General features: G+C 36.5%; 1 protein-coding gene across 4 annotated transcripts in view; it reads right to left on the bottom strand.

The window, feature by feature from the left end:
- The window catches only part of LOC306870217 (TNF receptor-associated factor 2-like), a 43,364-nt gene that overhangs the window by 9,674 nt on the left and 15,471 nt on the right, over positions 1-18,219 (bottom strand). Inside the window, exons 1-5 of one of the 4 annotated variants that reach the window (XM_079417348.1) lie at positions 14,287-14,402; positions 8,382-8,602; positions 2,496-2,574; positions 2,239-2,337; positions 173-334 (exon numbers count right to left, since the gene is read on the bottom strand). In XM_079417348.1, the coding sequence (XP_079273474.1) occupies positions 173-334; positions 2,239-2,337; positions 2,496-2,574; positions 8,382-8,602 (561 nt within the window). In that variant the 5' untranslated portion in view covers positions 14,287-14,402. Of the gene's footprint in view, positions 1-172; positions 335-2,238; positions 2,338-2,495; positions 2,575-8,151; positions 8,603-14,286; positions 14,403-18,219 lie in introns of those variants that run through there. The other 3 variants (XM_079417350.1, XM_079417347.1, XM_079417349.1) reach the window with 3 other exon arrangements.

Genomic DNA, 18,219 nt, shown 5'->3' with positions numbered 1-18,219 from the left:
CACAGACAGCAGCAGGTTTATTATATTAAGACCTAATGCACGGACCTAATATAATGTTACACATCAGATCCCCCAACTGACTATGTTTACTCATGAATACATTAAAAGTACACAAACTACAGACCAATCAGTGGTAAACTTAAGGATAGGCCACTTCTAGGATATGGATTACCTTAATTTCTTTGAAGTTGAATGTGACCTTGCAGTATTTGCAGTTCAGGGTTCTGGCCTCGCATTCCCGCTCATTGTGGCGGTCTTTCTCACTGACCAAGATGAGTGCTTGACATGCTTCACATTTAACACGTTCAAACTCACAACGACCTTCATGCTGGCCCTAGTGAAGAAAAGAAGCATCTGTAAATCTCTCTATTAAATGCTATGTTGAAAGGAAAAGTATCACATTGTTGTGTACGAATCAACTCTTACATTGTGCCCCATTCAGTATTATTTTGAGAATATGAAAAGCTTTTTATAGCTGTTATTCATGCCCTTTATTCCTATGAGATGCATTTCCTGTATTTAAGTTACTAAATGATCACAAGACATAACTGTCTGAAAGCACATAATAACCTTGTGGACAAGACAGTCACAAGACAGAACAAGTTCATCAGTACAATTTATACAGATTTGCATTTTCAAAATTCTGAGATGTAGAGTGAATTGGGGTAAACCGCAACACAAGGGACAATTCATCAAAAAACTAATTCTTTCACCCACATTTATGTTGTTCCAAAACCCGCATTACTGACAGAACAGGAGACATTTAAATGTTCTAGTTAATCTTTATTAAAATTTTAAAGTTAAATGTATGACTATGTATATGCACAGTGTATATGCTTTATTTTCTATTATATGAACATTTAAGTAACAAGAAAAGCCACAGCTATTACAGAAAACCAATATAAAGTTTTATAATTTATGTATAGTTAAGTACAGTTAAGTAGTTCACTACATCTTTATATTTTTAGCTGTCATTCTCTGTCTAAATCAAAGGTCAAACATATTTCGCTGGTGTGTCTTTGTGCAAACGTCCTGTTTAATTATGCAAACTTTATATACGAGGCCAATTCACACTACACTGACAGACGACCAAGTACAGTGCATCACTTCTCAGACATTCCAAAACCGGGCAAACACCGATTCAACATACTCAGTGAAAATAAGTGTCGACCAAAACCAACATACAGGGGAAACACACTGATCAGACAAAACCTGGCAAACGTGTCTGTTGCCATTTGTCTGCATCTGTCAGTGCAGTGTGAACCGGTCTTTAAACAAGAAGGGTGTGAGAAAAAAGAAAAGGTCAGAATCAAGTAAGTTAATCAATCTACATATCAAAGAAACAAGCTAAGAATTGTTTCTAAATATTCTAAGAACATGGTCAGACTTTAGAGGAATTTCTTGCTTCACTTCTTTAGTTACCATGTGTTCAGTCACCAGATGAATCATCACTGACTCGAACCGATTTAACTTTGTTAAGTGTTAGTCAAAGTCACAAGGGAAAAATGTGGGTCATACCGACACTTTTACCAGCTAAATGGAGGTTAAAAAAAAACAAAAAACAAGTTAAACTTGAAAAGGTTTCAGGTTTCCAGAAACAAGACTGAAAGTCAGAATGGAAGAGTTTTTTTGGCAAGAGTTTTTGTCAGCAACCAAAATATCTAGGTTCACAGGTTATAAATAACTTTAACTTTAAGCATTACTCTCATCTTACACAATCACATACACTTATAACACTATATAACCACCAGCTCTCTAAATGCCTTAAACTAAATCAATACATCTTTTTTTAACTCTGAAAACAGTTCACCAAATACAAAACAAAACCCTTTGTCAATACAAAAAAGCCTTCCAAGCTTAAAAGTTTAAAATAAACTAAATTATTTTCATTATCTTTACACAAAAGGGTAATAGGTTATTATGCTTTTAACATAGTTTTAAAAAGACAAGTACTACACTAGCAATTTTCAAAAGCCTATCTTTTACACTATTCATGGTAACACGGTACTTTCCAGGCAGCCTTGGGACTTTCCACCCAACCCGCATCTTTAATGCTGACTTTCATACTGACAGACATGGGCGGATGTTCTTTTTTTAAACTGACAGTATATATTTCTTCAAGTCTAACCCAACAGTTAAGCAAATAAGCTAATGTTAAATGTCATCATAATAGTTGGCATTTAGAAATGTAAAACATTTTAAGAGGGATATGACTAGCCAGGTGAACAATGTTCTTACTTCATACTCTTTCAGTGTTCCAGACCAACTACATCCGTCATTTGGGCATTTGGCTGGCAAGCTATCAATTTCCCTTCGTGCTGCATTATCAGGAAAGGCCTATGGGGTAGTCAAAAACCATGGAATTTTCTTCATTAATGAATACCTTTTGAAACTGTATTCTTATAACTGTTAAACATTACACCAGTGCATGTACATTTGCCAAGAATGTATACACTGAATAAGAGTTACCAGGAAATAAGAACGATAGCACTTACCACTCCAATATTGAGCATAGACGTTGCCTCTTCAAATATACCCTCAGCACGACAGGCTTCGCAGGGTATGGGCCCCGAGCTAATGAAGAGGAAAGATTTTAACAGTAAACATTTTAAATTTAACAGTGCAGCCTTCAAAACAGAGCAAGGCAAGATCGAACTGGGATGGTTCACCCAAAAAAAAATTAAATTCTGGTCATCATTTACTCACCCAAGTAGTTCCAAACCTGTATGAATGTCTTTGTTCTGCTGAACACAAAAGGAAGATATTCTGAAGAATGTGGGAAACAGAGCAGTTCTGGGGCACCACTGACTTCCATAGTATTTTTTTTTTCCTACTATGGAAGTCAATGGTGCCCCAAAACAGCCTGGTTACAAACTTTCTTCAAAATATCTTCCTTTGTATTTGGCAGAACAAAGCAATTCATACAGGTTTGGAACTACTTGAGGGGGAGTAAATTACAGAATTTTCATTTTTGGGTGAACTATCCCTTTAAGCACACTATAAACACCACAGTTTTGGGAAAGCATTAATATACAGCCTTCTCTTACCTGAGGGCTATTTATTAAGTCTACCCAAAGAAAGTTTTCAAGCTTAATTTGCAACAAGAAAGTAGTGCTTTGATAATGGAAAGATTGAAGTGAAAGCAGCATGTGCGCAATAATAATTAAAAGCGAAACATGAGGAAGGATAAACGTATAGCACCAAATTTGATGTTCTCATTTACATCCTTTACTGGCTGACATAATGTAAAAAGCTTCAAAGGCGGTATGCAAACTGACATTTATCTGAGCAACATGTAAATGTTGGTTAAAGTTTTTCCATGCTTGTACCCATTTCAGTACAGCCAGAGGCACTTTTCAACGTAAAAGGCAATAAAATGGTAAAACAAATACAGGGCTCGCAAAATTTCCAAATCCCTGGTAGCCCTTCGGGTAGGTACTCTTCAGATTTTGGTAGGACGAAAATTAATTTAACTAGCCCAAATGGAGTGTCGATGACAACACCCATCTATTATTTTAATATGCAAAACTGTTACCCAATCATAGCATTAGGTGTTTACATCCGAGTCTTGAATGCGGAATGCCTATCAAAACAGTACGTTTCAGAGGGTCAAAAGCAGGATAGAAAATAACCTATTACTTCTAAATTTTGAGTTTTTTTTTTATGGTCACACTTTAGTTTGGGGACCAACTCTCACCATTGACTAACTATAAACTATGACTTCTGCCTCCAACTCCTAATTTTATGCTTATTAACAGTAAGGCAGTTGTTAAGTTTAGGTATGGGGTATGATTAAGGAATCTAAAATATAGTCATGCAGGATAAGCCATGAATATGTGCTTTGCAAGTACTAATAAACCACTAATATGCATTCTAATAAGCAACTAGTTGATAGTGAGAAATGTTCCCTAAACTAAATTGTTACCATGTTTTTATGATGTTTCATATTGCAAAGGAGGTGTAGGAATTGACCCTATTATGCCCACCTAATTTACACATATGTGAATTGCCTTCCAATTTAAAATCTATTAAATCAGGGGTTCTCAATCTTTTTTACTCCAAAGCACACCTTCTCTCAGAATCAATACTGCAGGGCCCCCAACCGTTCTATTCACAAAAACCCTTGTATTCTAGGGTTTTACTTTTCAATTCCATGTAACCGTTTTTAAACAAAACAAATTCAACTGTTCAACATTCAGTGTTCTTTTTTGCAAACATACTTTATCAAATAAGTACAAGTCAACCTGCCATTCCACACAAAGCCACAGGGAGATGTCAAAGGACTGCTTATTAACTACTATACAGATCCATTCAGAATCACTAAACAAACCAAAATACAAATTAAAAATGAAAACATTCTGAATGTGTAGAAACTCAGCAATATGAAGGTGGTCGTCATCAATGAATAGTTCCTATGTCACAACAAGCGATCATGTCTGTGTTGGTAGCGTCTGATGCCCATATGTACATAAACACCACTGATCCTCAAGCTTCTTCAAAACATGCTTCTTCGGTGAGCATCAGCTATAAAACACTCACTGTAAATAATTGACAACTACGTGAATATACTGAACTGTTCTCAAGCACAAATATGATGAGAAAGCACAGCAGCGTCTCTACTTCCTCCGCAAACTGAGAAGAGCCAGAGCCCCTGCCCCCATCATGTGCACCTTCTACAGAGGCACCATCGAGAGCATCCTAACCAGCTGCATCACTGTGTGGTATGGCGCTTGCAACGCATCCTGCCGCAAGTCACTTCAGCGCATAGTGAGAGCAGCTGAGAATATCGTTGGTGTCTCTCTCCCCTCCCTCCAGGACATTTACAGCACCCGTCTCACCCGCAAAGCCCTCCGCATTGCAGGTGATCCCACCCACCCGACACACAGCTTCTTCAGTCTGCTGCCATCAGGGAGAAGACTGCGGAGTCTCCAGGCGAGGACCAGCAGACTGAAGGACAGCTTCATACATCAGGCTGTCAGGAAGCTGAACTCTCTACCGTCCTTGCCCCCCCTCCCCTCTTTTACCCCATGCAACACTGAACTCTGACACTATGAGGGGGGGCAACTCTCTACCGTCCTTGCCCCCCCCCAACAACTTAAAAACTGTGACCAGCACCTGTCACTTGTGCAGCATTGGACTGATCACTGATTATCTGTATTTGAGCGTGTTTAATGTTAACTGTATGCACCAAGGGTCTGAGAGTAACGCAATTTCAATTCTCTGTATGTATGTGCCGTACATGTGGAAGAATTGACAATAAAGCAGACTTGACTTGACTTGATGTTATAGTGATCAGTGTGATGACAGCGCAAATTAGGACACGAGTGCTTAAAATACAACTATAATCGTCTTTTAGCGTGACACTGGCTTGCTGTATCCAGCCAAGAGCTGTAGTTTGCGTATCATAAGGGCCTTTCGCACTGCTTTAGCTCCAGAACTATAAGTACAGTACTAAAGTACTGGGACGATTTTGCACAAACTATATTTCCCAGTACCATTTAAAGGGTTGCAGTCGCATCGACAGTGGGTAATCCGGTCGACAGCGACGTCATTTGTACGCGGCGTTCAACAACGTAAACAAAGAACAACAAGAGGAGGATTGAGGATGCTGTGATCGGAGTGGTGTTTTTGTTGTGTCTCGCGGGTTTCACAATAATGGACATGGAATTTCGACGTATACGTCAAGCGATTGAAAGAACGGAAAGGATGACTAAGAATCTCCAACAACAATTTGCAGTGTTACATTTCATTGAGGCTGATAGAAGCACAAAACGCTGTATACAAAGTCTTCAGGTAAATGCCGTTTATAAATGCTCTCAGTATGATACAATGTTTACACAGTATATGTTTACACAGTGTTTTAGATCATGGCGGGTGAGGGTGTTTTTGTACGCATTTAGCCAATCAGCGTACACTTATGTCACGGATAGTTACTAGAACTGTTTTAGAACCTACTCTGAAGTAGGAGCTAATTTAGTTCCTCCAAACAGAGTTCCTGGAACTAAAACCGTTCCTAGTTCCCGTGGTGCGAACACGCCAAAAAGTGGGTAGTTCCACAATTAGTTCAGGTACTATGAAAAGGTTCCTGCGGTGCGAAAGGCCCTATAGGCTCATGCAGCGATTTGGTGTTTTGAGGCATTGTTCAGTGTATTTCACACAGCGTGATGAGAAACAGTTTGAGCTGCTCCAAAACACAGAATATTAGAATACGTGGAAGAGAGGTAGTGCTGTTATTCATTTTTTTATTTACACTTTTTAAAAATGTTATCATATTAATCATAAAATTAGTCAATTGAATATTTTAATTTGTTCCCCCTATGGAAACATGGAAAACAGCCCTACAGTCCCTATAATGTCCCCCCCCCACTCCCCTCAGCATGCCCAGTTTCTCTTCACAATTAAATTTGTAGGTGGGTAAAGTTAATGAATTCAAAGGATATGTTCTGAGCACAATCAATTAATTCAGGGGTTCCCAAACACATTCCTGGAGCCTCCCCAACACTGCACATTTTGCATGTCTCCTTTGTCTGACAAATTTCAGACCCATTTCAGGTCTTGGAGTTGCTACTAATGAGCTGAGTCGAATCAGGTGTGATTGATAAAGGAGACATGCAAAATGTGCAGTGTTGGGGAGGCTCCAGGAACGTGTTTGGGAACCCCTGAATTAGGCAATGCATTTTATATGACTTTCAATTCTTTGTGGACATATTAGATATGTTAGCAGTCAGTGGTATATCCTTATAAGCTTTAAGTTCTTTTCTTTATATTTATAAATTATGATTACAGGAAGACAGAGCATTACATGTTTTTCCACTTAAGACAAGTCTTCGTTTAATGCTTATCAACAATTTAATAATTTATTTCTATATCACTCTTCTATACAGATTCTCATGAAATCCATTATTTTAAAAGATAGAAAATTATTTGAAATAGAAAATAAATCTCTCTTCATTTTAAAATGTGTATTACTCCACTTGTTCATACTAGATAGCCTTTTATAGCTTCTCAAACAGAAAATGTAATTCACATTCATGAGTTTTCTTTAAGCACATAACTTGTTTTCAGACATAACATTAGTTGTATCTAGTGCTGTCAAGCGATTGCTCGTGATTAATTGCATCCAAAATAAAAGTTTGTTTACATAATATACACAGGACACACACATATACTATGCATCTATAAATACCGTATTGACCCGAATATAAGTCAACCCTTATAAGATGACCCCCCTTTTTTCCAGATGTGCCTTTTAGAAAAGGGCTTTTTGAAAACCAAATCTTGTTTTTTTTTCTCAGTAAAACACATTTTTCTTAAATTATTTTTCCTATTTTAATTTTTGTTTTGAAAATATGGTAAATACTGGTAAAATGTACCAACAAATCACATTTAAAAAATATACACTTTTTGATATACCATAAAAATAACAGGTAGCCCATCTGAATTATATAACATTTAGGCTATCCATCTCATAGTAGCCTACCATTTTATTAACAGTAGAAGTGAAATCTTATTGTAATCTTCAAATCTGGGTACTAGCTTACGTTTTAAAATCACTTACAGAGGAAGTTTGGTCCTATCAGGATAATATGACAGTCACGACTCGTGCCGCTGTAAGCTTTTCTTTTTCTTTTGTTTTCACTCGTGATTTTTACGACACACGTTACATCACGTATTTCATGGCACACTAGTTTTACGTGTATTTAGCGCCACTGATTGTTGTGGGTGTATAATTGACATGTCAAAGTCTAGACCAGGGATAGGCAACGTCGGCCCTGGAGTGCTAGGGTTGGAGCTACACTCTGCAGGACAGCGCCACTCCAGAACCGACGTTGCCTACCCCTGGTCTAGACCCTGAATATAAGACGACCAAGGTTTTTCAGATGTATTTCCAAGAAAAAAAAAAAACATTGTCTTATATTCGGGTCAATACGGTACATGTAAATATTTTCAAAATATATAATGTATGTTTGTGTGTTTTTATATACACAGATATATTATGTAAATAAATAACTTTTATTTTGGATGCGATTAATCGCGATTAATCGTTTGACAGCACTAGTTGTATCAAAAAAATACTTGTCCTAATAGTAAAAAATCTATAAAGTTGACAAAAAACTATAGCCAAACGACTGACAGCAAGGTAAAGCTCACCAAAGATTGAAAATATCCTAGGACATATCCACAGAGGTAAGTGAAGATAGTATATCCAGATTGAAGGAGAACCCTTTGGGTTCAGAGGCAAAAGAGTGGATCAACATCAAGCGAAAGGAGGGATATTTTCCATCTAGCTACAGTGCAGTGGTAGATTAAAGGGATTGGGAATGTCCATGGAGAGGGTGGCAATAAATGCGGAGCAAGAGGCAGAGGGTTGCCCTGGGTACCTGGTGAGTTGTTTGAAACAGAACACACAGAAGCGATGTCCACACTGTGCTTGTAAAGGTTTCCTAAGAATCTCTTTGCACTGCTGACATTGATATTTTGGTTCCATGGACACAGACAGCACTTCTCGAGATATCCCAGGTAATGTGGAGTCCAATGAAGAAGGTAAAGATGGACGTGCCATTGCCTTCCATTTACCCACAGTGCCGGCAGTGCTGAACATCTGTAATAAAAAATAAAATAAAATAAAAATAAATAAGCACAAATTATCAGAAAAATGGCAGATGCGTTTTAACACCTTTGTTTAAAATCAACATGAAATTTACAATTAATTTATCTTCCATATAACATATTTATGAGTGAAAGAGGACATTCAACCATATAAAAAAAACTTGGAAAGGGAGTCACACCAGAATGTGAAACTGATGTTAATTTTTTACTTCATTCGAAAATATAATATAATACGCCTGCATTATTGTGTGCACAGTGTAAGAGCTGGACAAATCAGACACATTCTTACGTTATATTTAACAAATAGCCCAATAGACTCCTCACCAAACCACTGGAATTGGTGCCAGGATGTCTGTGAACTACACCCAGGCCACTGGTTACCATAGCAGCAAGGAAACATTAAATGATAAGATTTACAACTCAAAAGTAGCAACTCTCCCAACCACCACCAAGTCAGAATAATCTTTGGAGTTCGTCACTCTTCAGCCCAGAAGAACTTGACTCCAACACCATCGAATCAATGAACCATCAAGACTTTCATCCAAGACTAGAGATGCACCAATTGCAATGTTCTTGACCAATTCCAAATTCAGATTTTTTGTATGCCTGACCTTACGTTTTTTGCCAATTCTGATTTTCTTTCTAAAGTCCAAAGTATACTTCACCTTTTACACATATGCAAGGGTCAGGATACAGTGTGCGTGATGCGAATTTTGTCATTAGAATAGTACACGTGCACTGTATGTGCACCATCCAATTTTTATAACCGTGCGTACTTTGTATGAGCAGGTCGCACATGCGCATTGAATTTGTTTTGCAGTAATCAGTTGTTCCACAAGTTGGCAACACTAGCCCTGTTGTTTCACGATAGAAAACAAAACTAAAGAGACAGAACAACAACAAAATAGTGGAGACTGCAACAACAACAGAGGCTCACATTCAGTGCATTTACATGCACCCTCTTAATGCGATTATAATGAGATTTTGGCAATAGTGCGATTAAAGGTAATTGCACACGGAGTCCGAAATTTTTGCATGTTAAGAAATAAATATGACCTCACATTGTGTCAATCATGTTTACACACTACCTCCGAAACTTTTGTCCGTCATAAAAAAATTCGGATCAGGTTCGATTTTCTGCGTTTTTGCATCAATTGCAAGCGTTTTGATAGGAAAGGATGACCTTAAATTTTAAGGACCTTAAACTTTACCTCTTATGCAATACTTTGATTAGGGCTTTCGATTACCGCGGTGGTAATGGACCAACTGCCGGCGGTGACGCGGTGTTATATATAAACGAAAAGACATGTTTAACAACGGCAAAAGAATTAGGTGGGAAACCACCAGAAACCATTTAGTCTCCAGTGCCACCATTTTCCAGAACTGCAACCATACCTGGAATCTCCAGAAGTGCAATGTATCAGTTTCTCAGAGACTTTGCTTGGGTAAAAAATCCTAAAAAATTACCCTAACTTAATAAAAATAACATGCTGAAGTGTTGTGAAATCCATGAAGACTTATTTTTTAATAGGCTTTATAGACAGAAAAGTTGAGGGATTCTTGAAAGAGCAGCACCACATCCTCTTGTACCATGCTTTCAAGAATTTATCTTCCAGAATCTGGCAGTAAGTTTTGGGAGTTCATTTTTATTTTATTTTATAAAAATGAACTCCTATTATTAAGCACATGGTAAAGCAAGGCCAGCCAATCTGAGCAATCAGTCCAATCCAAGCGCGCTCCCTCAGTAAAAGTGTCATTGATTGGTCCCTACACACCATACCCATCCACCATACCTAAAATTAAGCTAACAACGGTTGAACTTTGACGGAGAATGTCCAACAGCTTTAGCCAAGTAGCATATCATGCCATTCCGTAGGAATTCTCTCATGATCTAGGCCTACGTATCATTTTATGTTGTGTTTGGGCTCGTAAAACCAAGTTGAACTGTTTTGAAACAGTCCACAATAAGCAGATGAATTGGTAATAGGTCAGGGTATCATGACTGGGTTTATATGGAGCATCCTGTCTTTGCCAGCAAAGCGGGATCGTGGCTCACCACTTTTAGTGCCAAATTTCCCAAGTACTGCTCACTGCAGAGCCAAATGACCTCCAGCTCCCCCTCTGTGTGAAGTAATGGGTGGAGTTATGTTTAGTGATAGGGTAAGGGGTAGGGTGAGGTGAGGGTGTGGTTAGGTGTCTATCTCCACCCATTACCTCCAGCAAGGGGGAGCTAGAGCTCCAGCTCCTCCCATTCGGCTCTGTAAATTTGCAAAGAATTTAGTTCTGTCATGACAACTCTTGGGGGGACTGGCATGGTAATGTACATGACATGACCTTGTACTTTAGTCAATTAAATAAAGGTAAAAGAGAATGAACAAATAACATTCTTGATTTTATGGCATTTAACAAAACAGCCCAACTTTTCTGGAATTGGGATTGTACTATAGTTTACTAATGTTTTACAATATTTTAAACCAATATGTGGTGCAAAACCTTCAAGTAGATACTTTACGAAACCACACGATTTTTCAGACAACAACTCAATATAGTTTGGTGTGAAACAAATAACAAACAAGTATAATTTTTATATTCTGGAGATTGAGAACTTTTCAACCATATATGACACAAGACTATCTGTTATGTATGATTCTTTTGCAGTTTTCAAGTTGATAGAGTAATTTTTTCACGTTATGGAAATGAAGCACCTTTAATATTTCAGATTTTCAAATTTAAAAGCAATTGTTAAGAGCTGGTCATAAAGCTTTAAAATGACACCTATTTTGTATTGGTCAAGCAAGTGCTTATAAAGTGCCATGATGATAACTAGCCTATACAGCTTGGTTTTACAGTGAATATAACAAATATGACCAACTCTAGCCTTAACAAATCTTCGCCACTACCCCCTTGACCTGGTAGCGGGCCACTCGAGTGTAATAGGGTTAAACTGGTACTTGTATGGCCTTTTTGGAGCTTGTCAGCCACAAGTTACCAGAGGTGGAAAGTAACGAATTACATTTACTCGCGTTACTGTAATTGAGTAGCTTTTTTGTGTACTTCTACTTTTTAAAGTAATTTTTCAAGTCTGTAATTTTACTTTTACTTAAGTATACTTTGTTTGACGTATTGTACTTCGCTACATTTTAAAACACGTTAATTACGGAGTAAAAAAAACCGCTCCCTGGAAACTACTGTAGTAAATAATGGGCAGGAGAACAAAATGGCGCTAAAATCACAAGAAAGATGCAGATGGAAATGACAGGCGTTAGTGGTGCAGACCCAGCTGAAAACCAAACCCCGTCGTATTCTGCTGAAGTTGAACTCGAAGGAAATGAAGTGAACCCCTGACCATGTTTATGCTCTATTATGCAGTGTAAACTGTATTTGCCTAGGGAGACCAAACTAGCATCTTAAAAATTTTTGATATCAACCCTTCGCAAGCATGTAAGCTAAATACTTGCATCATTGCATTGGTGGTTAAAATTAAGCTTTGGCAGTTTAGCAAAAGGTTTTGCACAAATTAGCCAAAAAGACAGTGGTGCAGGGTGTACGATACATATCGTCTGCGATAATATCGTAATTGTTGTTTTAACGATGTGCGATTTGAATATCAGTACTTAGCCAAAAACCAAACAAAACACTGACAGAGTGCCCTGAAGTCTAGTAGATTAGACTGGTGCGTGCGCATTTAGAGTCCGTTCTTTCACTGCGTGTTTCAGTCTGTTAAAATGATCACAAAATTGAAGATATAGGGGCAGAAAATGTATATTTATATCATTTCATATAATATATCAATATCACATGAAGAGTGCCGTTTTTCTCCAAAAATCAGCATGATTGCATATAGATTTTTACTGTATTTGTTTTTTAACAACAGTTCAAATTTTTAATTAAGAGACTTGCGTTTTAGACACCATATTGCCTGTTTTTGCTCTATTTCGACAACAAGAATAATTCCAAACACAGCCACAGCACTATTTTGCATCTCTGAGCAACATGACGGTGTTCAGTTCCTGAAGGATTCAACAGTTTAAATGATTCCGTTCAATCGTAATGACTCACTTATTAACAGTGACTTGGTGACACCTACTGCTGGTTTTAATTTCACATTTAAATTATCTTTTTTTTTTTTTTTTTTTTTTTTTTATGAGTATTCAACATTTTATGTCTTATATAAAAACATTATTTCTGCATTTGTAACTGCAGGTTAAATGCATTCATGTCCTGCATTAAACGGTGTAAATGCATCTAAATGCCACTTCAGATGAAGCTTCTGTGTTTCCTCTGCATTGCAAAGACGAATTTTGTTGATATTGATTTAATTTGCCTGGTAACAGCCCAAATGTCTTATTATTCTAAATAACTGATTCCGTTAATTAAAAACAACTGGTTTGAGATTTATAGGCCTATCCCAGGGGTGTCAAACTCAGTTCCTGGAGAGCTGCAGCCCTGCCGAGTTTAGTTCCAACCCTGCTCCAACACACATACCATGTAGTTTTCAAATAAGCCTAAATGAATAGATTAGCTGGATCAGATGTGTTTAATTAGGGTTATATCTATACTGTTGTAGGGCTGTGGCCCTCCAGGAACGGAGTTTGGCACCCTTGGCCTATCCTATTTGTGCATCCCTCCCACTGTTAAAAAGTAACTAAGTAATTTTTACTCCGAGCAAATTTTAAATGAGCTACTTTTTACTTTTACTTGAGTAGATTTTTAGACTGGTACTTTTACTTGTACTTAAGTAAAATTTCATTACTACTTTTACTTGAGTAAAATATTTTTGTACTCTTTCCACCACTGCAAGTTACTATCTGCTTCAACTGTATGTAAAATAGCAGCTTGAACATTTAGTAAAATATTTTTGTACTCTTTCCACCTCTGCAAGTTACTATCTGCTTCAACTGTATGTAAAATAGCAGCTTGAACATTTAGTAAAATATTACCTTGTGTGTTTCCCAAAATTCATGTGTTTTTTTTATTCTAATTTAACTAGCAAACCCTTTCTTAATCTATATTAGCCAATTTGTTGAAGTAAAGTAACACTGTTGTTCAATACAGTCTAACATCATTTTATAAAGAAAGTGCATAATTAAAGTGTTGGCTATAGATCTTAAGCTGTGCACTGAATAGTACGTTTTTACCCATTACAATGAACTTTTAATCACTAAAGGAAGTATGATGTAGGAAGTATGATCAGCTCCGTTTTAAACCGCAACGTATCAACTGACAGACTTTCTCAACCTTAAATTGCCCACAACTTGATTCAATTGAAGTAATAAAATAACAAAAATTCCGTGTTTGTTCAAAGTCATATCTAGTCTAGGCCTAAAGGTTACATGTTCACCTTGTGTTGACAATGTTGCCGAGTTACAGCCACTAAAACATTCAACGTTATTAATGATCAAAACCAACAGATTACGCTAGAGGAATTTATCAAGTGTCTTTATAGCTAACGTTACCACAAAATCAACCGATTAAAAAAAGAAAATCAAACGGCAGCTGAGAGCAGTGTATTTTGTTTCCTGTCTCTCTCCCAGTGAGAGAAAAAATGGCAACTCACTCGAGCACCCGCACAGTACGCATACACTGCCCCCAACTACAGGCAATGTGTTACAAATTCCAAACAATACGGTCAACGTGAATCTCAAAGCAACTAAAAAGAATATAAAAGTTACTCACCAAATACGGGGGTAACGTTACTTCCAAAAACTAAGCGTCAGTGGTTGTGTCAGTACGTGTGAGCGTCAATGTACACGCCAGCATAGATAAGGCCATTTATGGCACGCCATATTAACATTCGTTTTCTATTGGCAGTGAGTATTTAGCGTGCTATTTCTGCGCTCGGGCACCTCCTGTTTTAGCTGCCAACAAGAATAAAACAAAAGACAAAAACAATTAAAACTACGGTGCCCCTTAGAGCTCATGGTGGGAGAGACGGGATTGATTAACAGAATATAAAAATCTGTTCCACACTCCGGAGCAGAAGGTGGCGGTAATGCACCTATTTTCGTTGGTTGCCAGCCGCCGTTAAAAACCAAGAAGAAGAAGAAGAAGAAGAAGAGCTCATGGTGGTGTTAAGATTTCGGGGTGGGTGAAAAAAATTCGGGGTGGGAGGAAAAAATATTTTTCAAATCTTTTGCGTTCTCTTGCAAAGATGTTTGCATTCCCTTGCAAAACTTTGCATTCTCTTGCAAAGATGTTTGCATTCCCTCGTAAAACTTTGCGTTCTCTAAATATTTGCGAGAGAACGCAAAGTTTCTGGAGGGAACACAAGAGAACGCAAAAGATTTGAAAAATATTTTTTCCTCCCAGCCCGAATTTTTTTCACCCACCCCGAAATCTTTCCACCACCATGAGCTCAAAGGGGCTCCGTATAAAACAGTAATAGAGTACATAAAAGAAAAGTGCTTCAACATAATAAAAACAGTAATATACAAAATGCTTTATCAAACAGAAAAGTTTTTAACTTAGATTTAAAAACAGACAAAGATGATGCCAGTCTAATCGAGATGGGCAAATCATTCCTAAATCTGGGGGCAACTACAGAAAAAGCATGGTCACCCCTACATTTCAACCTTTATTGGGAATCCACAAAAGTCTCTGTTTTGATGACCTGAGTGATCTGGTTGAGTGGTGCTCAGTCAGTAGAACAGAAAGGTAAGATGGAGCCATACCATTTAATGATTTTTAAACAAAAAGTAAAATGTTAAAATCCTCTGTAGCGCACCAGCAACCAATGACTACGTTTAGGCATCAGTAATCTAATTATTTACCTTATTCTGAATAAGACCATATAATGATTATGGTGTTTACATGAGTTTCTTTTAGAATAATCCTTTCATGTTCCCTTTTTACATGTTATAATACTTTTTTTTTATTATTATTATTCGAAGAACTATAACATACAACGTTATCAAGAAACAAAATAATAAAAAAAGGAAAAGAAAGAGATAGAAAGACAAATTACAACAAACAAAACACTTGCCAGGGGGAGGAAAGTATTAAACTTAAAAAAAAAACAAGAAATACATATATACTTATTCACAGTCTCTGATACTGTCGATATAAATACATATTTCAGTTAACAAAACCAACAGAACAAGTAAATTAATTAAGTAAAAGTACTGTTCCTCTTGGTCAGGATAGTCAGTAAAGCCAAAAAGTACATTTTCCCATAAGAGAGAAAAAGGTTTTAAACACTGAATATTCTCACTAATAAACTTTTGGACCTTACACCATAGTGTAACTGAGTATGTACAGTGCCCAAATAAGTGCAAGGCAGTTTCCTCATATTCATTACAAAAAGTACAATTTACATTTATTCCTTTTTTAAATTTTTGCAAATAATGATTGATAATGACAGATGAAATCTGTGAATAAGTTTATAGGAAACTTCTTTAACCTTATTTCTAAGATGATATTTTTGTGGTAACAACCACACTTTCCTCCAGCAAATCAATTTCCCATTTAATAAGGAGACCCAGTGAGACAAAATATAAGGTACAGTAACAAATTCTCTTTGGAAAAGAGTACGAATAGCTCTATTATTACTCTTGAGGTATGATGAAAAACTAATTTTACCAACATAAATTTTAGTAACATCAAAAGACACTGAACCGGGAGAATGGTCTTTATCAATACCTCTAAATAGCATTTGTGTACCAGAAGGAATGGAAACAAAAACCATTGCAAATTCTTTTTGAGTGACTGGTATTTTATAATAAGAAAGGAATTCATCATAAGAAAAGAGTGTTCCTTCTTTATTATATAACTGACTAACCAATCTAATATCGTTGTCAAACCAGTTCTTTAAGAAAAGAGATTTGTGTTTATAAAGAATGTTTCTGTTATTCCAGATGAAACAGTGATGCGGAGAGAAATTGTGCTTATATATTAATGACGAAGATAGGAGCACTTGTTTGTGGAAAGCAGATAACTTAGCTGGAATTTTATCTATATTATAATTACACAACAAAACAAAACTAAGACCACCAATATTTGAAAAAGCATAGTGAGGGATAAAATTCCAGACAGAAGTGAGGGTTTTTTAAGTGATGCTTAATCCAATTAATCTTAAAGGTATGGTTCATTGTGGTGAAATCTAAGAAATTAAGGCCACCATTCTCATATGTATTCATAATTACAGTCTTTTTAACGACTTTTCCATAAGAAATCAAATAGCATTTTATCAATATTTTTACTAGTAAGGTTATCAAGAAACAAAGATAAGGAGGCATATGTTAGTAGGGCTATACCTTCAGCCTTCGTAAGGAGAACTCTTCCCTTTAAGGAGAGATCTCTTTGAAGCCAGAAGTTGAATTTTCTTTTAGTTTTATCTATTATGGGGTTAAAATTCAGAGAACATCTTTTCAGCTGGTCTTTAACAATAATGATACCCAAGTATGTAACACTATCCTTGACAGGAATGTTACTAATACTTGTTAAATCACAGTCTTTAACAGCCATTAGCTCACACTTACTGATATTGAGATAGAGACCAGAGGCACAAGAAAACTTATTAATAACATTAACTGCAATTGGAATTTGGTCACTATTTAAAAAAAAGGGTCGTATCATCAGCTAACTGGCTTATAGTAATTTCTCTATTTGGAATTGAGATACCTTTTAGAATACTTTTTTTTAACATGCATAGATAATAACTGGGTTACAAGCAGGAAAAGATTAGCATCATATTGTGACGCATACAGATTACAGTAGAAGGTGGAGCAATACTCTGAAATCTCGTTAGGGTCCTTTAATATTTTATCATTAATTATTAATTGATGAATAGTATTTAACATAGCGTGATTCTTTTCTAATCTAAAGAAGTAGGAGGTATTCTGTTCACCTTCCTCCAGCCATCTTTTCCTAGACCTTATAAAGGCTCCTTCAGCCTTTTTTTTTTATAGATGTTGTCTAGTTTGCTTTGTAATTCTGCCGTATTTGTTTTATCTATATCTGAAAAGTTATTAGACCCTTTGTTTAGGAGTGAGGTAATTCCAAATATAATTTTATCTTCCTGTTCTTTATTAACTTTAGCAAGATGACTGCCAACATGCCTTAAATATTTAGAAGCCTCAAATTTAAAAAGTTCCCAATTAGTGCAATATAATTTTTCTGTATTAGCCTTTTTTTTAAATACTTAATGAGACGTGTAATCTCTATTTTTACTGATTTGATTTTCAGTAAAGAATTGATGATTTTGAAAAAGATGATTTTGCAGGACTATAATAAGTGGATATCTGCATATTGAGAAAAATTGCTTTGTGGTCAGTAAGAGGGGTTGGAAATATCACAACAGAAATACTATGTAAGTCAACATTCCTAGATATAAGCCAAAAATCTATTCTTGATTGCCTGGAGAAATCAGTATTACACCAAGTATGTTTTTTTATTTGGATATTTTTGCCTCCAGATGTCTATTAAGTCATATTTCTCCATAAAGTTTTTTAATAGCAAGTATGGAGTGTTCTTTGGTGGCATACGATCTAGCATATTATCTGGAGCAATGTTAAAGTCTCCTCCAATACAAATTATACCAGATGGATATTTGTTTAGCCATAAGGCAATTTTGTTTTCAATCACCTCAAAAAGAGCCCTGTTTTCATTTGA

Source organism: Barbus barbus, assembly GCF_936440315.1.
Source record: "Barbus barbus genome assembly, chromosome: 5".
NCBI lineage: Eukaryota > Metazoa > Chordata > Actinopteri > Cypriniformes > Cyprinidae > Barbus > Barbus barbus.
The sequence above is the reverse complement of the archived record's forward strand: the minus strand, read 5'-3'. Positions and strand labels throughout refer to the sequence as shown.